Here is a 27108-nt window from a genome sequence, read left to right as displayed (position 1 = left end):
CACTCTGCTTTTTCCTGTCTTGAAAGGTTACTGGCTCCAACCCTGTCCTTTGAAAGAAACAGGAAATAACTTGAGCTTATTCTGTTTTCACTTGACCAAGAATCTCCTGACAGGGAAATTTTCTCTGAAGGCTGCCTGTGTATATGGAGAGAGAGGTGGCTAGGCACGTTGTATTACAGCTGTGTGGTCAGCGATGGAAAGATATTTTGCTTTTAGAGTTGTTTAAGACTTGTTTCTTATTAGCTGCAGGCCCTTGAAACAGAGGACCACACGTCTGGTTTTCAAAGGAAAAAAAACCACATTTCCCAAAAGCATGGGCAAAAGCTTTATACAGCCAAAAGCATGGCCTCAGCCTATTAGCTGACAGTCTGACACAAATCACAGAACACTTCATCAAATGCAGTTTTTGTTGAAACTGAGAACTACACAGAAAAAGTTTGCATGGACAATTTTTTCTTTAAATTAGTCTTTTTACCTTGAAACATTAGCATTGCATTCCCACCCATTCTTGGAACAAAAACTAAGAGGTACTTACATAAAGCAGGGATTTTGGTCCTATCACAATTCAAAAGCAAGTAAATATACAAGTAAAGTGTTTGATGCATGATACACCGGATGCCCACATTCTTTTAAACCACTAGCACTGTTGAAGCCCATTTCTGGGTCAATTCATTTACTTGGATGGTCTCTTTTCTATTTTACTACCCCAATAAACCCACCTCAGCACTGGCTTTAGCAAGTACATTCGACACCGTGGGAACCAAAGGAAGCACAGAGAATACAAAGCTGCCGTTGAATCAGTCCTGGATCACATCTGCCAAAGTCCTCTGTAGTCTCTACAGTAAGTCTATACACTTTCATTTCACTTACTTACTTTCTGGCTCCAGCTAACAGCGCATCCCAAATGCAGATGAGGGGAAGAAAAGCTTTCCAGGGACTCACTCCTACATAAGACGATCGCTTCAAGAAGCTTATACCTAGAGCTGGGGTTTGCAAGGTGTGGTGCTCGTCATTTAGTTGTGCTGCCACACAAAGGAAATGGAGAGCTCTCAAACCGAAGAGCACAGCCTGAAGTCTTATTCTGGAAGAGTGTGCAGCTGCTGCAGGACATAATGTGGACCAAGTGTCTTACCAAACACAAATACATACTCAAATACAGAATCAGAATCAGAGAGCAGTTGGGGTTGAAAGGGATCTTAAAGATCATCTGGTTCCAAATGCCTGTTATAGGCAAGGATGCCTTTCAGTAGATTGAGTTGCTCGGATATAGTTGCCTCAACACCAAAACAAAGATGCCTTTTTTTGGGGAGTGCTGAGAAGTCACTGTTTTCACCTAATGGGACTGAGCCCACCCGTCTGCAAAGGACCACTCAGACAGACAAGCAGCAGGTCCATTCTACCCCATTCTTCAGAAATGCTGCAGCCAGTCTTCCAGTCAGAAAATCTCCTCAGTGCCTCCTACCTGCTTAAAAGATACAGAGGCAAGAAAACAGGGAAGGATAACCTGGGAAGTCTGGATTTGGATACCCAGGCTGCTTTCAGATGGGCAGTAGTTGTGGGTCAGCCTGTTCACTGCCATGTGAGATAATACGAATCAAAGAGCTTAGAGAGAGGTAAACATATCCAAGTGGTTCACACAAGGTGATTTGATCATCACTGACCTGATGCACGGACCTGTGCTGTAATTCCTATCTGATGCATCAACTTCCACCACAGCATTTGTGGAGAGGTGATGACAGTATTTTGTTTGTCCACAAGAAGCCTCAAAGATTTTCTGCTAAATGTTTTATCTTACCATTATTTAACTTCAGAGCTGATACCTTTCAATTCCAGCTGCTAGGTAACACCTTGTTTACTTAATGGTTTGACTGTAAGTGCAAATACTGCAATTCTCTGCTTTCCTCAGACCAGCTATGGCTATGATAACTGTGGGTCCCAGGCTGGTGGCAGTCTCTGGGTCACAGCAGGAAACTCCCGGTGCCATTTCAATTATGAATTAACCTTCTCTTCTCCACCATGTCTTCTAAAGTCTCCATCACTGGCTCTTCAGTGACCTAAAGATGCATGATGCAAGCTTTAAGAAAAAAATAAATAAATCCAGAAATACAAAAAAGAAACTTAGAAAAGAGAAAATTTCTATGTGCAGGAAACAGACAACTACACTTAAGCACTCTTTTAAGGTCAGATTAAACAAAGTAAAAGACAGGGAGGTTTACATGCTGTGCTGGTCTGTGTTATCTTAGGACTTTAAATTCTACCCGACTACATCTGCACTGAGTGTCAAACTTCAAAGTACATAAAACATGTCCCTCAAAGGCAATTTGCTTTATTGTTAGGAAATAATGTAGAGTCATACACATCACTAAGCTGTTTGTTGCTAAAAACATATGCTGAATTTTCTGTTGAATTTAATCTGCTTTCAAAACAGTTGCCAATGGCTCTCATGATAGCTTCCTCCACTGAATTAAAACATGCTTCCTATAGATAGACTTAATACTCTCTTTTTATTTAAATCTTAAAACAACCACTCAAGCCTCATTTCAAGCTTTCAGACAAATTAAATCTCATCTTTAAAACAGTCCAAGCTTGGGCTAGAAGGAGTTGTAGCTTGACCAAGTACATCTGCTCATATTTGTTTACTTCCATACAGTAAATAAAGTGCCCAAGGATACAGATTTTAGTAATGTTAGACTGAGCTGGGACTTGGAGCTGTTTGCTGGCAGCATCCCATAAAGTGGTACAGATGAAAATTCAGTGCTGCACAAAAGACCTGAACTGGAATATACCAGCCTTTTCAGAGCTTGCATCGCACATGTAACAGCAAGTATGACTACTTATTCCAATAAAAAACACCAATAGCCTGCCTATAAAATTCACAAAGAGTGTCTCATTTTTAAATCCTAGTAGGGTTCAACTGCTGTCTGCTCACCTAAAACCTGTATTTCATCTCTGAATTGAACCATACTTCCTACTCTTCATGTTTGTTGACTGCTGCAGTGCATCATTTGAATAGATGCCATATTCCACCCCATAACATGATCAATTTCACTGGTAGTTGAGAAAAACAGCCAATATAACATTACTCACTGGGGAATTCTTGTCAGAAAGTGCTGTAGAGAGATAAAACCTTATCGTCTTTGGGTCTTGGGAACACTAACGAAGCAAAACTTGGTACTGGGATCAGGAAGTACCCTACAGGTTCTGGCGTCAGATGTGGTGAAGCTGAGGGATGTCTTATCTGAGCTTTATCTGTCTGTTTATTCAAATGCCAAATGCTTGGTATTTCTGGACTCTTAAAAGAGCAGCTACTTATTTTTTCAGCGTAAAAGCAATTCAAAAATTTTTTTAGAGGGAGAAAAGGAAAAGGTAAGAGACTTGAAAGAAGAGAGGGGAGAAAAGCAGGATGTCTTTCAGACTACAGAGCCAGAGTGATACCAGCACCAAGGAATAACTCATAAACATAGTTAAGCCATTTTGGCTTCAGTCATATCCAAATACACACTTAAATACAGCAATCATCTCCCCTTGTTAATATTTAACCCACAATACATGCTTACTGCTTCTGCTTGTGCCCTTAGCATGGTCTGCCTCTACTTTTTAAGATGTCTTTTACATTTTAAAATATGTTTGCAAATTTTAAGCAAGACAGTTTCCACACTACAAACTGCTTTGCAATAGTGAGGACAAGCACAGCCAGCCAATCAGGCAGGGCTTACCCTCAGCAACAGGCACAGATATAAAGAAGGCAATAAAATGGGGCTCACTTATTGCAGCAGAGAATTTCCTTCTTTGCACTAACCTCAATATCCCTTTTTACAGTATATTTTTATATGCTTACTTGAATCAATAAATAGATAGTACAGCTATCACCAAAGGGAGGGAAAGGAGTTACTGCAAGATTTTCTCCCCTTTACATGCATGTGTGCATGGATTTTGTTGCCATTGTATTTGACTTTTCTCCACTGGAAAGGATCAACAGGGAGTCATCTCCCATCAGAAAACAATGGGAATTACACCACACAGAATGACAAGGAGGTGGCTTGTTTCATCTCTGAACTGCAGGGCTGGAAGCCTTTGCAGCAAGAAATGGATACCATTTCTTGTCACACAGTGATGGTCTCATTTCTGCTTTATTGCTCAACTGCTAGAAACAAAATAAACCATTTCTATCTTGTACTGTGCTATATGTGCAACACACACAAAACATTTCTGTCTTGTGGTTTCTCCTAATTAGTATCATTACCACTGAAGACCTCAAAAAGTACTGGAATGCTCATTTTTATCCTCAATATTGACCCACAGCCTCCAGCCACTCTGTGTGGTGAGTGTTAGCTCTATGAATCAGCAGCAAACACACCACATTCCCTCAGAGGAGTTTAAGAAACTGAAGAGACAGCTTCTATCCATACAGACTCACTGGAGTGGCACTGCTGAGGGGAAGATGAAAGGCAAATGGGTCTGAAGCCTGACGGCCACAACCTCCTGAGGCTACTCTGCAGAAAGCCTTTGGGTAGAGGTGGCAGCAGAAGGATTTCAGGTCACTGATGACTCCTGAGCCATAGCAGAAGTCACTCAGGCCAGTGCTGCGATCTGCGAGGAACACCGCTGGCTGATACAGCCATGGAAAGAGAAAACCACATTAATGCTGAGAACTAACCATAGCTATTCCTAATATGTAAGTTGCTCTGAAAGTAGTGCCTCCTATTTATTTCCATGGAAACGACAACAAAGAACACAATAACAATATCTGATAGACCAAATTCTATGCTATGAAACACTATTTTTCAATGTAATCATCGCCATTAGCTGATTTGCATGGATAAGTTGATTGAGACACTTCACTTTGTGTGTGACAGCTGTTCATGATGGTCTAGAATGAGACTTGTCTTTTGCATTGATAGCCATTGCTGAAATGCAACATCCACTGCCTCACTGTGTTTACATTCACTGTTTGCTCTCCATAAACATTCAGCAAGCATCAATGAATGTTGAGTGGTGCCATTTTCTCCACATGGAGGAATTCAGTTCTACATCTTTGCTTCTTACAGATGCCATTTTGTCAGACTGCCCCTCTGCTGCCATCTGTCACAAGGCAACAAAAATGTATTTTTGTTTTGAATATTGGTTAAGAGCTACTGGGCAAAGTTCCATCTCTACTGCCATACCACCAACAACATACACCTCTGACATGGGTCAACCTAATAAAACAGGAGGCATTACTTTTGAAGCAGCCATCGTATTAATAGGGTCCCAAAGAAAAAAGGTCTTCTGTTGTTCCCTGCTATTTGACACCAGCCTTCTAGCTAGGAAACAGGCATGCAGCAAGCAGTTGCTTCTTACCCCCCTGCTCCCCATTCCCACATTTATCAGCTCCACGCTCCTGCGCAGAGCACTCATAGCTCAATCACTTCATTTCTTACAGACACTGTAGTTGTACATACACACAAGGCACAGGGAGAGGAAAGAGACAAAGTAAGAGAATAGTGGTTATTTCTAGGGTGAAAAAAAAAGAATAGTAATCTCTGTCAGGCGGTGGGAGTACGTAATAGCTGACCTCCTGCACTCTGCCTTTGATTTTTCACTGACCCCGATCATCGTCTGTTGGCTAATTCCCAGTGTTTTTTCCTCAGGCTGGTGGGCTGGCATGGATGGTTAACAGCTGCCAGGATTTCTCCCCCATCAGCTCCGAGTGATTCTAATGCAAGCTGCCTGGCTCCATCCCACCCAGGCTGCCGCATGCCTTAGCCTTACAACATGATCAGCTTTTGCCAGCCTTGAACCCAACTCTATCTCCCATCCTGCCTTTCTTCTTCTGAAGATTAAGTATGTGAGGGAGCCAGCCTGTCTCAGCTGAAGGACCAGATGACAGATTTCACAGGGCTGGACCTCACAGGGAAACAGCAGATTTCACAGCAGCCTTCGGTAAGTAGAAAAGTAATGAAGACGCAGAGCAATTCAGCACACAGTGTATGCCAGCAGACCTCTGCTTTGAACACTGCTCCATTAATTGTAAGGAAGAGCAGTGCAGGTTAACAAAAGTGCTCCCCAAGCACATCACACATCCCTTCCTACAGAGAAGAATGACCTGGAATTACCTGATGAAGGTTTCATTTATGTGTACATCTCAAAGCCACAAAAACCCACGTGGGTTTGGGAATTTGAATTCCAAGATGTAGGAATCACAAACAACAGAGGAGGTTTGTTGCTGCTGTTCCAATGTTTTCCTCATTGAAGGGAAGTCTGTTTTCAGAAAGCAAGGTGTACACGGTGTCTGTGCAGACGGTACTCTTCTGGCCAGCCCCCAGCTCTCAGCCTGTCCAGCCAGATCTGCTCCCTGTGCACTTTTAACAGAAAAGCTGAGCAGGTAATAATAGCAAATAAAAAGCCTATTCTGCAGAGCACTGGCTCTTTCTCAAGGAAAGTAGAGTACCACTACAGCATGAATGACTCAATCATCTACTCAAGAGCTATTACTTGCAGCGATGAAGCAATGTTAATTGGATAATGGCCTGCTGCCAGCTAATATTGGCATGACCTACAATACCCTTGGCTGACAGCCGTGTCTGCCTCTCTATCACACCTTTTTTTGTAATCTGGATGGGAAGTGGAAACCATTAAAAATGCCTCATAAGTGCCATTTAACTTCTTATCATGAATTAAAAGCTTAATTAAGTGCCTTGTTAAAGGAAGGAAGACCTGCTTTTGTGATTAAATAAAACAAAACAACAGTTAGGGGTATGGATTAAATGAGTAACTTTACAGCTTCAAACTCGAGTCCTGGAAAATATTAATTTTGGATGCATTTAACAGCAGCTGGTAGATGAAAACAGCACAACTGCTATAAAATACCCAGAGTGAAAAGCACACGAGATTGTAGTTGTTTACCAAAACTGCAAATGAAGAGGAAAGTGTAGAAGTTAAGAGCTATTGGGGTCCTTTTTTATGAGCTGTATGGAGCTGCAGCTAACACGCTTCAGCCCTCAGTCTCGGCTCTTCTGTCACTTCACATGCCACAACCACATTTGAGCACTTGCTATTTCGTGGCTGTTTTTCCAAGCACTTATCTAGACACTGAAATATGCTGCTTTAAAAAGAGGTGTAGCATGAAATCGAATTACTGGTGTCGGCTTGAAAGGGTTTATGGAAACTCTTCAATCAGTGCAAAATTAGCTCCATACTGACTCAGTTTAAATAAGTTGATTAGGAAAAGATTTGAACTAAGGCATATTAAGTCATGCTTGAAGTGACATGAAATGTCCAAAACAAGGTTTTACACTGGTTTGAAATCCAGTAAGCTCAACTAGGCTGCACACACATATTGTGTGTGCAGAATGTGTCACTACTGAAATGATGAGCATATCATAAAGCCTGCACTTACTGTAATTGGATATAAACAAGAAATAATGTACAAAACATCTGTTCGCTGTTTAGCCAGACAACAGTTAACAAGGACTGGATACCAGATTAACAAAAAAGACCCCAATATGCTATAAAGTAAAAAAGAAACCCTCTGCAATCCAGTCTTCAGAGGCAGATTTACTGCTCTGAATAATGAAAAAGAAGTTCTTTTGCTTTCATGTTAAGCTTCCTCATGCCAACATAACATGACTGCAAAAGCTTTATATATAAAGCCTTACCAAGCTTCAGTATCAAGCCTTTGATAAATTACAATGGTCATTCTCCATAACTGTGTACTTTAGCAGTTTTCAGACCACAACAGAATTCAAAACACAATTCTTGCATGACTGACTTAAAAATATCTTAGATAACTTAGGAGTGTATGTCACCTTTGGGAAAGTTTTGAACGTTGAAGACTATATTTAAAAACAATTTGTGATCTCTGATTTACTATTACAACTATATGCCAATGAAAGTTGTTTCTAAGCTTGACACTAACTTTGACTTTTGTCTGAAATTTTTCCACTGCTACCATAACTCCCTATGTGAGAAATTAAGTCAGTTTTCACATATAACTTTAGAAATAATTCATGGGTTTCCGGAGCTCTGCAGTCCATGGACTAAAAACAACAGCAATGGGAAGAGCCATTAGCTTGTTAATTGAAAAAGACCTTGCTGACTTCTTTTAATGCAACATATACAAGATGGTTCTTTACTCCACATTATCAGCATTATCAGCTTCCAAAAAAATCCTGGTGCTGCAGCTCCTTTTGTAAGCAGCTCTGACATGCTTCCTTGTTGAAGACACTTCGCATATCTAAGCACAGGAACCTACCGTATACATCCCGAAGAGCAGCAACAGAAACAGAGGAGCGCACCTTAACCAAGCAATTATCAAGACGCAGTGATCTGCATCAGGCAGCTCTCTTTAGCCTCAGTGACTAACATCTGTGAGGAAATTATTTGACCGACCACCTCACACACAGCTACTCAAATACGTTAGTCACTGAGCAAATTAGACTCCATGGAGCTACTGGTGATGCCTGTGCATGTGGAAGATTCATGTACAATTAGGAATTAGTAACTGTGCGTATCTGTTTTGATAGACCAAGGATGTTCCTTTCTGCTATGAAAAAGGTAAAGACTCTTCAAGTGACTGTAGCGTGTGCTGAGGTGGAGCACAATTTCAGAATAAGGAAAAAACCTTATGACCCGGTTTGACTACTTCTGAAAAAGCATGGACTTTACTGGAGCTGTAGTAGCAAACAGCATAAACTTAACTCACTAAGGCTTTTTGATCTTGAGATACACACTAAAATATAAAACCTCAATACTCCATTTATCTAAAGGGAATTTATTTAACTAGAAATAATTTGTGGTTGCACAGGAAGAATGCTTTTTCTATATACCATCTAATATAAAACACATGTAAAGATAAATTTTTGTGTTTCAGAACTTTAGTGTCATATAAACCCAGGACTGTGTTATCAAGTCCCCTCCTCTGGTCTTGAAGGTAAGCAAGCATGGTCCCTCTGTCACCCTACTTCTCACACTCATCAGTGGCTCAACACTTCACTGCTGCTGTGATTAAATATCTGCTAACCTAGTTTTACTAAAAGCCATCTTAAACCAATCAACCATCACTACTGTCAACACAGTCTTTTAGTAATAAAGAGAAACTTCTCCCTCGTAGTTGTTTCACCCCCTCTGCCTACATAGAACTGTAGGTCCTTGCAGCCATCACTCCGGCAGCATGAACTTGCTATAGCCTTTTCTCCTCTTCCTTATTTAAGCTGAGGTCCTTCTGACCACCTCAGTCACTCTCATATTCTTCAATTATTGTTCTCAATTTAAGAAATCATATATGGTATCCAATAGGAGGTCTCACCAAGGCTTTGTAGAAGAGCACTGATGCTCTTGTCACACGTCAGCCATTGGGCATCTACTGCAACCTCTCTGCTTCCACCGTTTTGCTTTGCAGGGTAAAAGCTATGCAACACTGCCTGAGAAATGATTCTTCCAATGGAAATTATTAGTGGACAGTGTCGAATCATTGTGTGCATCCTACCGTGTCCTCTGTGATATATGTGAACTCCTATGCAAAATGTCTGGGTTGAAATCTCTTCATGAGTAATACTCAGTGTCAGGACTTGTGAAGTCATGCCCAGTGACCTACTTCTTCCAGTGCTCTCCACCTTGCATCATAACAACATCACAATACCACTGAGGTCTCCAGAGAGATAAACCAGAGAGGGGAAAAATGGTGTGTGACACTTCAGGACCTGTCATCACCTAAAACGGTCTCATACTTCTTCATTGGTGTTAAGCAAATGATGTTGAAAACCCCTCTGCCTCATGCTGTAGGCCAGAAGAGCTCCTCCTGGAGCAACTGCCTTCCTGAGCCTTGGAGATGTCACCACCACAGTGTGACATGCACAGGTGAGGACCCAGGGCAGACAGGGGGTGACCGCAACCCTTGCACGCCCCTGCTGGCAAAGCCATCAGCATGCCCTATGGTATCTGCAGTACTGCAGTCACAGAGCTGTGAGGAAATTACAGTGGGGGTGGAAGCCAGCCAGTGAGATTTTGTGGTAAAATAAAGTAAACTTTCCAGTGAGGTATGTATTTCCTACGTCCCTTGGCTTCCTGCTGTGTAAGCCATGCTGCATGAGAAAAACCCTGCATTTTGACAGAATGTGTTGGTGCTTTCTTGGCAGAAAAAGCGTGGCCTGAAACAGTTAAATCCCAAAGCAGTTGTGAAGACAAGAGAAAGGAAGCAAGGCTGAATGGGACACAGGAAAGGGGAAAGACGAGAACAAGGATATGAACTGCTGGAGAGGGGTGGGTAGCGATGAGACTCCAAACAATGTGACAGTTCAAATGACTTTTCAACAATAACCTGCTGTCTAACAGCCAAGTGACCCCTTTCAAATTTCCTGTCTGGAAGAGCTGAAGAATATTCGGGTACTGATAATGTGCTGAATGAAGTGATAAACGCTGAAGCGTTTTAAAGCTTTGCTGCTGTAAATGTGAGGAGTGCTGGCAGGTTTTGCTCTCCCCTAGTGAAGAAGGCTGTGAGAACGTGTTCATCCTCCAGCTCCCAGCAATCCTCAACCCATTCCAACCCCAAAACCACAGCAGCAGCAACAAATACCATACCTCTTCTGGCAGGCTGACAACCAGGTCATTTTCCGTCTGCCCCACCAAGGCCTGCAAGAAGTACTCGCTGCAGGCGGCCAGCACAGCCCGGTGGGCGCGGAACTCCTTCCCCTCCACGATGAGTGTCACGTCGCAGAGAATATCCTGCTTGCGCTGGTCATTTAAGCAGAGGAGAATATTGGTACAGTGCACTGTTGACTCATACACATACATGGGGGAGTCAGTCTTCTCATCCACAGACATGCCGTTCACACCCTAGAGGAAGAACAAAATACAGACAGGTAGTGAGAAGCAACGCTCGATTTAGTAGATGAAGCAACATTACATGGGAAAGTTTAGAAGATTTTAGCAAAAATAGCGAGAATGACTACTGGGTCTTCTAATAGTGAAAAAAGGGGGGTTTGTCCTTGCTTCTGTTATTTTGACACTGAGGGAAAAAACCCTCAAAACCCCAGCCTTCTCTCAAGAGGACTGAGAGTGCCATGTGGTTCCACTGAAGACCCCCACTCAAGCGAAAGGCAAGGTGGGCTGTAATCTGATGGAGCCAGCCTCCAGCTGGAATGACTTCATTTCTCACTCAGAAGTTGAGATATTCTAAGCCATAAGGGGGAGGGAAAGAAGTTTGGTTGCTTTAGAAGAAATCCATTTCCAGGTTTTCACACATTCACTTGTGGTTTAATGTCATTTACAGAAAAGTGCACTTTCTGAATTCCAGGACCACAGACACAGGAAAATCCCCTGAGCTCTGTGGAGCTCCAACTATGGGTGGCTGGGCAGCATGTGGGTGCTGGGGCCGTTCCCTCCTGCTGAGATGTCTCCCCGTGCTGACAGCAGCCCGACGTCTGTAGGACGTACAACATGCGCTACCAGCCTCTGAGTTAGGAAGTTCCCTGCCTGTTGCTCTGTCGTTTCTGACGCATGTCGCACTGTCAGCACCTCTCAGCACAGCCATCGGGTTGTGGTGGTGTTGGGGGGGTCGGGTTCCCTCAACACCCAGCACCGCGTGAACCCCGTCAACACTTGGACACGTTGAAGTCATTTTTCTCCTACCCAAAACTTCCTACTGAGCATCAGACTGAATGCTGTCTGCATTACTTTCCTGCTTCAGCTTTTCTGACTAAGCAAGTGGAAACCCCGTGCTGCGTTGAAGCGCGCTTGGTACCTGAAAACAAACTGAATATTTGTTTTGGGAAAAAGGATCATTTGTATGTATCAGTCTTCCTGCTGCCAAAAGAAAAGCAGTGCAAACATGCAAACTTCAACTATTTTAAGGAATTGTTCTCCTTGTCACAAACAACAACTGCCTTCCAAGCAGCACGACTCAGAGCTGAGGGTGACAGAGCAGAGTGTTCTGGTGTAACACTGCTGTGCCACAAATACTTGACTACTGTGCAAAGTGGAAGCAAAATTCCTCCTCCACTACTTTTTTTGAAGAGGATCTTTGCAGCATTTTCCTTTCCTAGTATGATAGACAGGTATGTTGGCAGACAGAAAATATCTTTATAACTATTTCTCTTGCATTCAAACCAGGATACTGTTTTCCTAAGGTGTCATTCAGAAGATAGTGATAATCCAGACAAGAATGGGTTTAACAGGACCTGCGTTCTGCTTGTAAATATATCCTGAACTTCTCAATGATAACTCCATCTTCCCACTTCCATAGTATTTATAAGCCACTGGCTATGATGCCTCTTTCAAAAGAGTTATTTTTGCCAACATTATGGAACTCTCATATTATTACAGTTCTTAGTGGAATGCTTACAGCATCTCTCTAATGGAGGTTTACAACATGATGACTCAAGCTATGTTTCTGGGTACACTGAAATGCCTAAATTAAAAGAAAAACACACAATGCGACATCCACCTTCCTTTCACTGACTTCACACCCAGAGATGAGATGCAAAGCTGCTCATCTACCTGCACACAGCTGTGGGAGGGAGACATCTTGTTGTTTCATGCTACACGTTGGATTTCTTAGCCAGAGGAAAATCCATTCTTTTTTTAAAATCATACGGTGACACTAACGAGAAGAACTGACAAGCAATCATTTTATTAGCACTACGGTAAGGCACAGAGAAAATGATACTTGGCTCATCCCACTCACAGCTTTCTGTGTAACTGAACACTGATGCTAACGATAGTGCTACAGTGATGTTCTAAGTGGTCACTCTTGCGTGCTATGAAATGCAAGAGTTTACAAGAACAATCTAGTGGGAAAACCTGAGAGTTGCAAATGACAATGCAATGGGGAAAGCTTTACATTTTCTTTTTTCCAGGCATGTCTTCTGCCTGTAAGTATCAGATGGTGACGAAACATACAAGAAACCTGAAACCTGGCAGGTAATTAACACAACACCAATTACATTTTCAGTGCCTTTATTTTTTTTAAACTAAAAATCACTGTTTGCTTGAAATTGCTTTTTTTACAGTAATATTGCAATTCGTGTGAATCAAACCCTGAATTACTTGGTTACTAATTAGTAATTTCCTACTTTTTAACTACAGCTCACATCAGGTGCTTTTTGTTTTTTAAATTAGTTGCATACCCTGTGAGGTGATGACAGTACCACAGTGAATTTCCCCACTGGCATGTGTGTCTGCTAGCAAACCCAACTGATGTGCTGCTGCAATGCTGGGGCTATACTGGGGTAAGCTGGGGCAGTGCTATGGTTCAGGACCACCAATTTAACAGCTTTTAATCTTTCAATGGAAGTGATTTCCATTCTTTTCCTTTCCATGAGCTGCTGTTGACCCCCAGGCACAAGGTGTTTCCTATCCAAGAGGGCTTTATCGGACAAGAGCAAGATGTTAAAGCCCTGCTCTCTGAGGTACACTGCTCATTTTCACAGAGAATGGGGTCAGTGCAAAGGGAGAAGGCCAGTGTAAGGTTTTGGAATATAGAAGCATGTAAATTGTTAATCATTTTATTTTCTCCTCTCTCAGTAAGAGAAAAGGAAAGACTTGGGCTCTGAACAAGCAAGCAGGGTTGGAACTCTTTCATACAGTGTTAATTCAAAATGTGTAATTTTTTTGCTGAATTTGATATTATGCTGAGTTTGCAGAGCATTCTTCATGGAAATCATTGTTATGCACTTGGTATTTCTTCAAACTGAAAAGAGAATGACTTAGCAAGCCTTTCTCCAGCCTGAAAGAACACGCTGTGCATTTGTTTGCATATAGGTCACCGTCTTGCCAGAAAAAGCCTCTTTGAAACAAAAGTTTCCAGCAAATGGCAAGCACCATTGAAACCTTGGGGGAAAAAAAAAAAAAAAGCTGCTAATAAAGGCCAACAACGACAGTGAAGCAAAGTGGAACTCTGCCTGTCCGGCACTTCCACAGCCCTTAATGGGAGATGCCACTGAGTCCAGTGGCAGGGACAGCCAGGAGCTGAAAAACCCTCCAGGGGCCTAAAAAGTCGCTCATGGAACATCTGAATCACTTGGGTTTGCAGATGCTGTCTGTATGAGCTGGCACTTGCCCCAAGCTCTCCAGGAACTTCTGAGTTGCTACCAAAAATACATTGCCTACCATGAAACCCAGCTCCAGTCTCACAAGAGTAGAGGGTAGGCAAGGCTGTGTCTGTTTGTAAAGGAAAATGTTAGAGAAAAGAGAATATTATCATGACAGACGAGAAAGTCCTGTCATGGCAACAGAATGGGGTTAATTAGATGGGAAAGTAAATCTAGATCATGGCAAAGGTGCAGAATGCTTAACCAAGCAAATTATCATCGTGACAAAGCAGCATGGCTTCTGTACAGAGAAGTCATGTCTCTGATTTGCTCCATTAGAATTCCTGAAGTGTGTCAAATTAGTAGCAAGGAACACGGGTATATGTAATTAGTGTTGACTTTCAGAAATCCTTTGATAAAGCCTTTACAAAAGGCTGCTAGAGAAGATTGATTGTCATAAGGTGAGAAGCTGTATCAGACTGGAAATCACTTAGGTTAAACTGTATTAACAGAGAAGGAATACACAGGCAATTTTCAGCAGGTTAATAGTAAAATATCTCCAGAAATTAAACAATAAGGATTGTTGGAAAATTCAGAAAGGCAATACAAAAAAAAAAACAAAAAAACATTAGATACTACAAAGGTGTTGCACTAAATCCAAGGCACACAAACAAGTGGCAATTAGAGGAAAAAATGGATTTTCATAGAGTGGTTGAGTGTGGAAGGGATCTCTGGAGATCATCTAGCCCAATGCCTTGCTCAAAGCAGGATGACCTAGAGCAGGTTGCTCAGGACCATGTCCATCAGCGCCTGGAGTACTAACAAGGAGGGACAACCCACCACATCCCTTGCCAGCCTTCTGCAGTGTTCGATTACTCTCACTGCAAAACAGGGACTATTTGATCTGTAATCCAAATTCCCATTTGTAGTCTTTCAGGAAAAAGTCAGACTGAAGACATACAGCCTAGAACTTTAAGGCTATCCAAGAAAGCAAGATGCAAAGGCAGAATTAAGAAAGAGAAACATTTTAATACAGAGATGATGTATTTTCTAGTCACTTCCAGTGTAATGTAGTGTGGCGTCTGCATCCAGTTCCCATGTTGAAACAAGGAGAATAGAAATCCTCAGGAGGACAATGATAAATATGATTGTTAAAGGAGAAAAAGCCCTCCTCAAGATCAAATGTATGATCAATTTGATAAACACTATACAAAAAATACAAAATAGAAGATAAAAGGTCATAGCAGGATTGCTATGTATTTCTTCTGAGGTTGCAGATATGAGAGCACATCATCCACGTAAAAGGTGACATTATGCAGGGCAGAAGTTTACATGGAATGAAAATTCACACTCCAAAGCACTGGCCAAAAGCACACTGCCTGGGTAGGGACCATGCCTGCCAACCGCAGTGGTTATTTGATGGATGTGAATGCAGCTGAAATCCCAAACCAAGCGTCTGCAGACATGTCTCCTAAAGTGCTCACCCTCTGTCTCTAGCCCCAGGAGATGGCTGTGGGCACCGAAGCTGCAAGCTTGAGGGCAAGCAGTAGGGAGCACCTGTCCACAGGATAGGTGTGGTGTGTGTCCCTGACACCGAGGGCTCCTTCATTGTTTTTAAATGGCAAGTGGGAGGAAAATAACTTTCCAGGGCTCCCTTCCTCATCTAATATTTTTTCTACAAAAAGATACAATCAAGTGTGCAATCAACACCTTGGTTTTAAAGAAATTTATCAATAACTGAAATTTCAGAGCTTCTAAAATGACCATCCTTATAATTGGTTATTATGATCTCTCAATTATAGATTTAACAACAAAGTATATGATTATATTGTCACTGCTTTCCTTTAAAAAGAAACTATTGAAAGGCCTGATGATTAATTCACCATTTTTGAGAGCTCACTGTAATGACAGAAGACTATATACAAAGGTCTCCTCAGTGAGCCCATTATTCAATTAATACATGCTGAATACCAAGCAGTCATAGTCATATGAAACTCCTAAGAACTGTGTGAATTTTTAACCAATTAATTATCAATTACAACATCATAAAACACCAGCACAAAAATAGAAATAATGAAATTTAATTATACATTATTCTTCTTAGTTGCTGCAAATACTATACAAGACTGATTTTGATTAATAATTCATACAGCAATAAAGTATCAGGAAAGATAATTATACTGTGCCACAATTCTCACACTGATTTCTGTAATTACAGATTACAACAGCGTTAGCAATTTAAAAAGGTTAGGGAGCAGTAGTAATTTGCTATGTCATCCTCAGCAGTATTAATGCCTTCTTCTCTCTGCACCCCAGATAATTGAAAATAGACTAGCAAGCCGCCAGGCGACATGAGCTTGCCTACTGCCAAGGCTACAGTGGGTGCCAGGGCCATTTGCAAGAATATCTTCAAAAATAAGCTTTCCACATTGTTCAAGTAACTTCAGCTACAAAGTAGAAGATGTATAGCCAAGAGGAAAAGACATTACACAGCATTTATAGCTGGTGGCAGCCGGCATGCACTACTGTTGAGGTGATGGCTGGTGCTTCTGACCTTACCACCTCAAAGCAAATCTTCGTCTGACCACAGCTGGAAATGGGAACAGATAAGGAAAACTCAAGCAGCTGCTGGGGTCCCAAGAAGCACTTGGTAATGCTGGCCTCCAAATCAAATCAAGTGCTCACAGCTCAGGAACAGCCCTCCAAATATTTTGGTTACTTGCAGTGGTTTTGCTATCAGAAGACTGCGCACACAAGTAAAAGTCTACTACTTCAGTTGTGCCATGGATCTTTTTTTTTTTTTTTAAAATTTTAAAATAGTGTCAGGATGCCTGTAGTCTTCTGTAAAGAATGCTTATTTAAGCCCCAGATGTCTACTCTGCAGAAACTGTGTTTCAGGTTGTTCAGAGACTGGACCGTAATGAAGCAGGGATTCCTAGTGGAGGCAATCCTAATGAGTCCAAATACATTTATGTTCTACACACAGATAAAATCTGTTTCTTGACTTCAAAGAGTTGTGTTGTCATTGTTTTTTGAGAAAGTAATCCAGCAGAATGCTGTAATGATAGCTCACAGTCTTTAGGGACTGACGTTAACATTCAATTAAAGTCTATACATGGTACATGCATAGATATATAAGCATTCTCTACATGCCTACACGGTAAAGTACACGTGTATTTTTGACTCAGGAAAAATAATTATGCTACTAGTTACCGTAAGCTCAGTAAGTTCGCCTTAGTTCATCATGTACTTTCAATGTTCTTGTGATATAAATGGTGATGTCTTCAAGAAAGAAGCATAGTAGACAGGGTAGGGGAAGATAGGCACCTCTGTCCTTATTTTTCAGACACACTTAACAAACATATATGTATGTGGAAAGTGAGGAACACAGGAAAACTCCTCCCTGAGTTTTCTCTTCTCACGGCTTCTACATGGCCCTTACATTAGCTGGCTATGGTGGAATGGGACTGGAACCAAATCTGTTACTCAAAATAGCTTACTCAAAGCAAAATGGGAAATGCCCAACCTTGAAACAGTGCCAGGAAACCACGAAGCAAAACAAACAACATATTATGTTTTTCTAAAGTGGTCAAATGCTTCAGGATCTTGGGGAAAGAACACAACCTTTTGGGTTACTCCTGGTTAATCTGGATTGCCAGATTAAAGAACCAGAGATTAGAAATTGAATCAGTGATTTATTTATTTTTTTGTTTTATTTATATCTCATCGTACTTTAGGATAGTAAAGAACATGCTTCTCTTTTGAAATCTCTTTTGCTACTATGACTACAAAAATGAAGGCTAGGCTGAGCTAAAACAACTATTGCTTCCATTTTACTCTTTTCGTAGCCTCTTTGTGTGAAATATTATGACAACAAGTTATCTGGGTTCAAAACTATTCATTTTCCTTATGTGCTGTTTTCAAGGAAGCATACCCTTTCAAAAACTCAGGACATTTCGATGCTGAAGCTTTGTTTTTGGCTGCTATCAGTATTTACAGTTGAATGAGTATCTAAAATGAGCGCTGTTTTTTTTTGTGAAATTCCTCTGGAGGAGAAAATTTCTCTCTCAGAATTACATTTCCTGGTTAATTTTATCCTCACTTCTCAAGCTGTATCAATTACTGGCTTTTTTGTGTTTTTTTTGTGTGTTTTTTTTTCCCCTTCAGAACTGGCTAAAGAGGCTTAATCTGAGGCTGTGACCAAAATCACTGCTAATATTTTCAGCTATTCAAACTGTAGAGGTTGCACACATGACAAAAGACCATTTTTTTTCCCTGTCTTACTATATAGCTGTTCTGGAAAAAAAAATAAATAAAAATTGGATCTTGATTTTTTTTTTCCCACCTGTAAAATGCAAACTTTTCATCTTTGCTATAACTTAGCAGGCATTTCAAATATTATTCATATTTCCGTGGGACACAAACCAGAGTGTCCTTTGGAACAGGTCTGCTCTGATTAACATGCAAAGAGCAAGACCACATGCAGTAGGTCACAGAGTTAAATTTGGGACAGAATTTCTTAGGGAATAAATACACAGCTTCTACTCTTGGAAAAGAATACAGGTCCTGCGTTCTCCATGTGTCTGAGTCAATATCTGCTTGTGCTGAGTTTTTGACAACTGAATGGATAACAGCAATAATGTTCTTCTTTGATGGCATATATACTGAAGGAAAATAATTTCCTTATCCTTAAATCACAGGTTTTTACTAATCTAAAAATAAAAACAGAAGATCTACTGACTACTGTAGTAAGATGCACAGATTCATGTCCTCTGAATCCTGGAAAGCCTATCAACATACACAAGTAACCATTTTCAGATGTTTTTATAACCAAGGAATGATCAGAAGTTCAGTGAAATGACTGTCTAGCAGGGCTACACCAAGAGATTTTGAGGGCGTTTTTGATCCTTCAAGAATCTGAGCATTGCCATTTTGTTATTGGAAGCTTTTAAGTGAGAGCTGCAAGTATTCCCATCATCTTCACAGTCTGGCACATGCCTAGATTCCTGCTTAAATTCCTTTTATCCATAGTCCAATCCTTACTCTGGAACTGAACTGCCTTTCCTGTTGCCGACAATAAATCATCTGCCAATGAAAGGCACATGGAAACCATCACTTATGCTGCCAACACCTAACAGGCTACAGCCAGGCTGAGCAGAGAGGATGTGGGATGCAAATGGGCATTTTGACTGAACACACCAGCAGGCTGAAGAAACCTGTGGGGAAAGATTTGATGCATTGGAGTTTTGGTTCTGAGGGTGCCTACAGTCTGCACCTGCTGTCTGGGAGAGGACTGTGAAAACAGCAGAAGATGAAGAGAAGTTTTACTTCTGTAAGATTCAGAGGAGCTTACAAAAGCGTCTTTGCCATGGTTAAGATCAAGGGATTAAAGTTGCAAATACCACTACAAGGAGAAATAGGATTTTATCTTCATTTTAGGATACTAAGATTATCTATCAAGCTTTTCAGTGCTTTTTTAAGTTTATTTGGTTTCTCTGCCCCCACAAAACTACAATGTACTCAACATACTTAAAGCTGCAAAAGCCATCAAATCAAATAGGAGATTAACATACAAAACCCAAATCTAAGCTACATGTTATCCCAGGGAAGCAGAGTGGCTTGATTATTTCTATTTGAATTGGCACGCTCTACCATGGGAGCTTTAATCTCAGGGCATTCCTTCACTGGGTCACAAATCGAAAAGGCAGAAAGGACCACCTCATCTGGTCTTAAAAAATGCCTTTATCATGGAGACTTGTTGTGTTTAGAAAGCTCTCTTTTCAACTGTTACTGGATTAGCTTCCAAATTCTCCCTTGACAGATCCTGAGATAGATGTTCTATTTTACCCAGGGCTGACATCAAGCTTAAGCAGCCCACAGTTCCCTGGGACATCCCTTTCCTTCTTTCCTTCTTTCCTTCCTTCCTTTCTTTTTTTAATATTGGAAATATAGTTGGCAGTCTTCCAATTTTCTGGAATTTCCTCTGTTTCCCAAGATTTACTATAAATTAACAGGCACTTAACAGAGCTTTTCAGCTATATCCTTTAAGACTTCTGGATGTAAAAATTACTAGGATTTTTTGTTGTCAGAATGTTGAATTTCAACCACTCCTGCCTGTTTCAGGTCCTCCTTTTCTATAAGAAGCAAATTTTCTCTTCCATCCACTTCATCATACATAACGAATACATTATCTTCCATACAAGAACAATCTAAGGAAACATTCCTGAATTTCCTGCTTTCTTTTTTTTTTTTTTATATTGGATTAATCAATGTTCTACTACTTCTTCTATTTCTTAATTTAACCTGAATGTATTTGTACTAGAATAACAGTTTTTTGTAATTGATGACAGTGTAAAATCATAATTTTTGAGCAGTTGGTGGAAAATTCTTCAGCAATTCAGTGCGTTCAATGCTTTTTACATTAAACGCACTATTATGCCAATACAACAGGTTCTAACTTTGGAAAACATCTTTTTTGGTTCTGAGTACAGTGCCTACATACAGTTCTAATCTACTAGCAGGTGTTGTGCTTTGCTTACAAAAGGTCAATATCAGCAATTTGGGGACCCATCATTCAAATTATTTAAGCCTGTAAATAATAGCATCTGACAAACTGCTTCCCTTCTCTCTCTATTTTCCCTTTCTCTCATGCAACAAGTTATAAACACTTGTTTTCCAGTTTATTCTTAAGCAAGCCATTCCCATTAACACTCTACCATATTTCTGTTTACTTCTGTATTTCTGTTCACATGCCCCCTTTTCTCATACCTACCACATAACACTAAGACCTTGTCTAATAAAAAGTCAAACTGTCCATTTTGTACATTGCTAATGACTTACAAACACCAAAAGCATCATAAGGTTGGCTTAAATGGCTTATTCATAGTAAGTGTGCAGCCAACCTACTTTTACTCATTTATCTTTAAGTAGAACATACTATTGGTAGAGAAAAAGAAGCCACCAAAGGCAGATATCCCACACATTCTTGGAGACCCACAAAACCCAAAACCATTCTTCATGCTCAACAACATGGTGACTGTAACCCATTCCTACCTTTTGCCTTTCTCTCCTTTCCCAAGGGGACAGACTCTCCAGGATGCCTAAATGCCCAGAGTGACACAGTGAGACTGCCACTGCAGTGGCAGTCTCTACAGGCACCCACTCACAGGATCATGGCAGCCTTGATCAGGGACATGCTTCAGGCAGCTGTGACCTATGGAAGCTTTGACTGCCTGATGAAATGTATCCCACTAGTACAACCTGGACAGTCTTTGTGAGATAACAGTGTTTGATATACAAACAAATGGTTCTTTTCTCAGAAGAAAAAGTCTGCTTTTTCTGATGAGAACTGAGAAGCTATATTTTCTATGGATCTCAGAGACATGCAATTAAAGAATGTCAAATTTGCATGCATACAGAATCTAACTGAAGGGTGAGCAGGACATGTTACAACATTTCTTGCTTGACTTGACAACCCTAATATTCTTTTAACAGCTCCTGTAGATAATTCCCTTACCTTAAACAAACTAAATGTGCTGTTGTGCAACCCAACCCTACAGCTCACACAAGTCAGGTGAAGGATGGAAACCTCGAGGTTTCTGCTTCCCAACGGCTGCTGGCTGATTATCACAGCCAAGCAGTTTGCCACATCACACCAAATAGAGTTAGAGTGAGCAGAGCATGGCTCTGAAGGTCCCTTGGTTTATCAGAAACCAGATTTCAGAGGCAGCATTAGGCAGAAACCACCAATGGCATGGGGATTTCTTTTCAGAAGTTTTAACCTGGCATGGCTGGTTGAAAGGATTTCCATGGGAACTGCAACAGCGAAATCTACACCCATGGCTCCAAACCTCTCTCCAGCTGAGATTTCACATATTTGCTCCACAGCGTGGGGGCACCAGAGCTTGAGAAGAGTTTAAAAAAATTTCAATCATTGGCAAATTCAACACATAATTTTAAGCTTTATTTCCCTACTTGGTTCCCCCTCAGCTGAAACACTTTGGTAGTGGTTTCCCAACTACAGTCTCTGAGAACATCCCAGTGAGAAGATTGTAATCCCGTGCACCTGAAGCCTGGCAGATGTATTGTGGCTTAAAACAGCTTTGCAGAAGGAAGCTGCTAGCAACAGTGACAAGATATAATGCAGGCACTCCTATTTACAGTGCACATGTACAGTAAGAAGCACTGGGAGGTCCACATGCAGCAAGACTTAGCTGGCACATTCCAGCACTTATGTGGCAAGGTGTTGAATGCCTCTAATGAGATTTGAAGGAGCTCTGCAAGAAGCAGGATCAACCCATAAACACATGAAGACAAGGAGATTACTACAGATTGATAATTATACACTATAAACAATCTGGGATAAAACTGTTTCACTCCACTGGAGACTGTCATGTTTACGTACAAAGTGAGGAATCTATAAAGCTTATTGATTAGTATTTCAAATGCAGCTAATCTAAAAGCATTACTTATTATTAGGTAAAACACACAATACAAATAGAAGCTAGGAAACAATCAATGCTTCTGAGCGCTTGCAACACCCTACAGCAATTTTCATGCTAAAAAGGGGAATAAGCTAGATGGTTAACTCTAGTGCCTGGCAGTGAGCTCCTCTCTCCATATTCATCAAAGATGGAACAGTCTACAATATAAAAACAAGCACTTTTTTTTTTTCTTGCTTCTTCCCCCTCAGCTTGTATGTACCCTAACTTTACCTAACCCATACTGTTAGGGCTGAAATAAAAAAATAAATTATAAAAAACCCAATCCACAAATTCTTCCAACTGAATCACTGTATTGTGCTTTTTGGACTTGCAGAAGAATGCAAATATTGTTATGCAGCATTAAATCCAATATTTCTGGATGAACTTGACCACATGGGTGATATAGCTTCACAAAAACAAGAGATAATTTTTCATAAACAGACTACAGAAAGATTTTGCTATTAGCCCAGTTCAAATACTGTGGAAGCAGTCAGTTAATTTGTAACTGTCAGAAGTCAAGATCAGGTAGGTGTACCTACAGATGCATGTCACTAGTTGGAAGAATTTAAGTCCCAGAAAGACACTGCCCAGTTGTATGCCCAAAGAAACGCTATCATTTTTTTAAAACAAACTATTTGTTGCTTGATGAAATTTGGGACAGTCTCTACTTTGTTATGAATGAAACAATGCTCTTCCATCACGGCATACTATGCTCCAGCACTGTATTTGCATATACTTCTGCATGCTTGTATAGGTATGTGTGTGTACACATACACATGCATGCATATACACAATGCAGAACTAATTAATATCTCTTAGGAAATGTGTATTGATGCCACTGCATGTTTCTGCTAAATGTCATATGGTCTGGTATGGACATTCCAAACGTACACAAACATAATTTGGAAACACAGATAGTGATAGATCAAGGGAGAATGGTTTTCAACTAAAAGATGGGAGATTTATGTTACATAATTAGGAAAAAATTCTTCACAATGAGGGAGGTGAGGCACTGGCACAGCTGCCCAGAGAAGCTGTGGATGCCCCATCCCCGGAGTTGTTCAAGACAGGTTGGATGGGGCCCTGGGCAGCCTAAGCTGGTGGTGGGCAGCCCTGCCCTTGGTACAGAGTGGAACTGAGTGGTCTTCAGAGTCCCTTCCAATCAAAGCCATTCTATGATTCTATGAAACTATCTCAACTAAGAGGGTCATTGGGCCAGGTCAATCAATACAGCTACCCAGATTTGTATCACTGGGAAATACTCCTTTGACTCGGGAAAATTATGTGGACAGTATTTTCTGTAGCAGATGTTCCATTTATTTTTCAAATTAAGCACACAGGTCCGATCCTCTCCTCTACGTGTGGCAAGAACTTTTTCAAAAGGAGCATAAGAAAGAGCAGGAATTTGTGCAAATGTTTTCAGTAATAATAAAAAAGAGATGTACAAAAAAGCTCCAAAACAGGACTAGTTTAGAGGCAATGCTTACAAAGTTGAAGGGATGGGAAAGAGCCAGGAGTAAGGATGCTAAAAACCTGTTAGTATGGATGAGTGGAAGGGTCTGAGATAGAAGAAAGGAAAAGAAGCAAGCTTGCCTCAGAAGAAGGGAGGCTGGGGGTTAACAGGAGGAAACGTGGAGAAGATCTATCTGGAGATGCTTCATGGGAGAAGGGAGAAGTGAGAGGGAGGCTGGTGAGGTCAGGAGCCTCCAAGAGGGAAGAGGTAAGAACAGAGAGTGGTTCATGGGAAAGGGCAGCTAGTTTACAGTGCTCTCCCTATGCAAAAAGCAACTCAAGAGGCCAGACATAAAGACAGTGAATACTAGTGTGAGTATGTACAGATGCTTGGAGGAAGAAGAAAGGAGTGGGCAGGCAGGAAAAAGGCTGTGCTGCCCAGAGCAGGGTGAATGGCTGCCAAAGAGTTCAAAAGAGAAGTGGGAATGGAAGTGAGATGGAAAAAAAATGTTGCTGGAAATTGTTCTGTCCACCAAAGGGATATGAGATAAGGCTTTTTCAAAGGGAGAGGAGGAGAAGTCACAGGCTCTCAGAGGAGAGTTAGAGAAAAGTGTCAGAGAAAGGACAAGAGGGGAGAAGCAATTTACTAGTGAGAGACAGTAGAGTGGGTGATGACATGATGCCAAGAGATGGCAATCCACCTGACTGAAGAATAAGGCACAAGAGATGCCAAGTAAGAGGCGGGGAGCAGAGAGGATATGGAGGTGGCAATAAGAGCCTCAGCTGAAAATAAAGCTTCCAGTGGAGCAGCCTGAATGCATGGGAAAAGAATCAAAGAATGGCATAGATTGGAAGGGATCTTAAACATCATCTATGTCAGAGATGGGTGACGTTTCAGCAGGGAACGGACACACATCCAGCAACCCAGTCTTGGAGGAGAAACAGAATAGGGAAGAGGGGAAAAAAAAGAGCCAGCTCACAATAGGCATCCATGGACAAAAAGGAAGCTTTCAGCAGAGCTGTGTGGCTGTGCGTGATTGATGTCAGCTTCTTCACGCAAAACAGAGGCACAGCACTGCATATGTCTCTCTAAAGAAAGCAAGGTGGACATCAGCTCCTACATGTTACAGAAGGAAAGAAGGGATGTCCTGGGCATGGCGAGGAAGCACTTGGAGCTCAGTATCCTCAGTTGAGCAGCTAGCACAAAGGCACTTGCAAAGCACCATCTTTGCACAGCCCATCAGTGTGTGGATGGTTGTAAATGAAGACCTAAGAGTTTTCTTAAATGAGTTTAAGCTTGACATCCCTTTGGAATAAGAAGGTTCAGCTCCTCAGGAAAGTGACTCCTGAATAATGTAAAAACTATGTTATTAGTGGCAGAGAGGCTGATTTCCAAATTAAGAAACAAAACACAGTATCCTGACTACATGGTGCATATTTCTGAAGGTTTTACTTTCTAGTAGCAAGTAATTCATCTTGTGTTAAAGTCTGAAAAGTCTCTACTACTTTTGAACTTGCAGACAGCTGGGAAATGCCTCTTTAGGCTTGTGTGCACATCTCTGAGTAATTCCACTTGCTAAATGCTCTTCCAGAAGCTGCCAACAGCTTTTCTAACATTTTGCTAAATAGGGAGGGATATCACATCACATTATCATGTATCATGTGAAATAACAACAGTTTGCTGGAGAAACAATGTGATAAAAATCAGGTAGTTTAGAAAGAAATTAAAGCCAACTGATTTTTACCAAAAAGGTCTGTAGTACATATACAGCATTTCAGAAACAAAGAGTACAGCTTCTAAACAACAACAAAAAAGAAATGCAAACAGCATTTGCAGAATTTGTCAAAGTAGATTCCTTCTCTTTGTGACAAATCAGATGAGACTGAAGCCCAGGACCCCTTACAAATGCGACTTGCTAGCACTCTGCTAACCCACCACAACCAGAGCGACAGCCACCTCTGCAGCATGGCAGACGTGATTCAAGCTGGCAGCCGCCTGCATGTGCCCACACTGCTTGCCAAGCTTTCTGCAATATTCATCACAGCAGCCCAGAGGGAGTTGAGGCTCATGGTGCACAGAACGCCCTGCAGTGCTCCTGCACAAGGCAGCAGATGCCCTGTAGATGACGGGAGTAAGCAGCCTGAGTGGGGGATGGTCAGAGGCCACCATGCAGCTGCCAGGAGCATTGGCATCCTGGGCAGCACTTGGGCCACATAGGAGGCAGGCTGGAAGGGAATCAAAGAAATCATTTTCCATGTGTGTGTGAATGGCTGGGATGCAGATAGCTGAAGTGGGGTTTGCAGTATCAATATCTGTTCTGAAAACGGGTGGGCAAAGGCAGGTTATTTTCAGTGTGAATGTCATACAATCATCAAGGTTGGAAAATACCTCTAAGATCACCTAGTCTAACCATCAATCCATCATTGCTATGTTATCTAAATCCTGCTCCTCAATGCCACAGCTACACCTCTCTCGAAAACCTCCAGGGATCTTGACTCCACCACCTCCTTGGGCAGCCTGTTCCAGTGCACAGTGTTGCAGTTCCATAACTGCAACAACTCAGAGGAGGCTCCGGCCACTTTCAATTGAATGCATTGTGGTTTTTGTTTGGGGTACTGCTAAGTGCTAGTCATCAGTACTGTTTAAGGGAAGGAAAAAATGTCTTTGTACGGCCTTCCCTTCTCAGCAGGTGCGAGACGGAACACCCGCACACCAGAGTAGGGGCTGGCAAAGGCCTTGCTCAGGGACCTGTCAAGCAGCTGGGATGTGGGCATTGGGTGCTGAACACAGCCGCACAGCTCGCTTACTGAATGACTGCAGCAGCAGCTTCCTGTGACGGAGGGATTTCCTTGAACTTTCTCCACAAATGCACTGCACCCGAAGTGTGAAAGAAACCATTTTTCTTGCTGTGGTTGCCCACTCAAACTTTTCAAGAAGGTTGTATTTATTTACCACTGGCACTGTGTTGGCAATGAGCTTGTTGTTGGAAGACTACGAGCGTACTGGAGCATTTATGTGATCCATAAGCGCTTCACTCTCAGAAGGGCATATTAGAGGTATGGCACTACCACTCTGGGGCAGAGTGGCTGGAAGACTGTGGAAGAAACGGACCTGGGGGTATTGGTCAATGCTCAGCTGAACATGAGCCAGCAGTATGCCCATGTGG

General features: G+C 41.5%; 1 protein-coding gene across 4 annotated transcripts in view; it reads right to left on the bottom strand.

Moving 5' to 3' along the window:
- Positions 1 to 27108, bottom strand: part of BACH2 (BTB domain and CNC homolog 2) — a 183171-nt gene that overhangs the window by 37848 nt on the left and 118215 nt on the right. For all 4 annotated transcript variants that reach the window (XM_010707621.3, XM_010707623.3, XM_019613098.2 and 1 more), the window contains one exon: positions 10558 to 10812. In XM_010707621.3, the coding sequence (XP_010705923.1) occupies positions 10558 to 10800 (243 nt within the window). In that variant the 5' untranslated portion in view covers positions 10801 to 10812. The remainder of the gene's footprint in view (positions 1 to 10557; positions 10813 to 27108) is intronic.

The sequence above is a fragment of the Meleagris gallopavo genome, chromosome 2, assembly GCF_000146605.3.
Source record: "Meleagris gallopavo isolate NT-WF06-2002-E0010 breed Aviagen turkey brand Nicholas breeding stock chromosome 2, Turkey_5.1, whole genome shotgun sequence".
In the NCBI taxonomy this organism is placed as follows: domain Eukaryota; kingdom Metazoa; phylum Chordata; class Aves; order Galliformes; family Phasianidae; genus Meleagris; species Meleagris gallopavo.
Note: the sequence above shows the minus strand (reverse complement) of the source record. Positions and strands in the feature narration are given on the sequence as shown.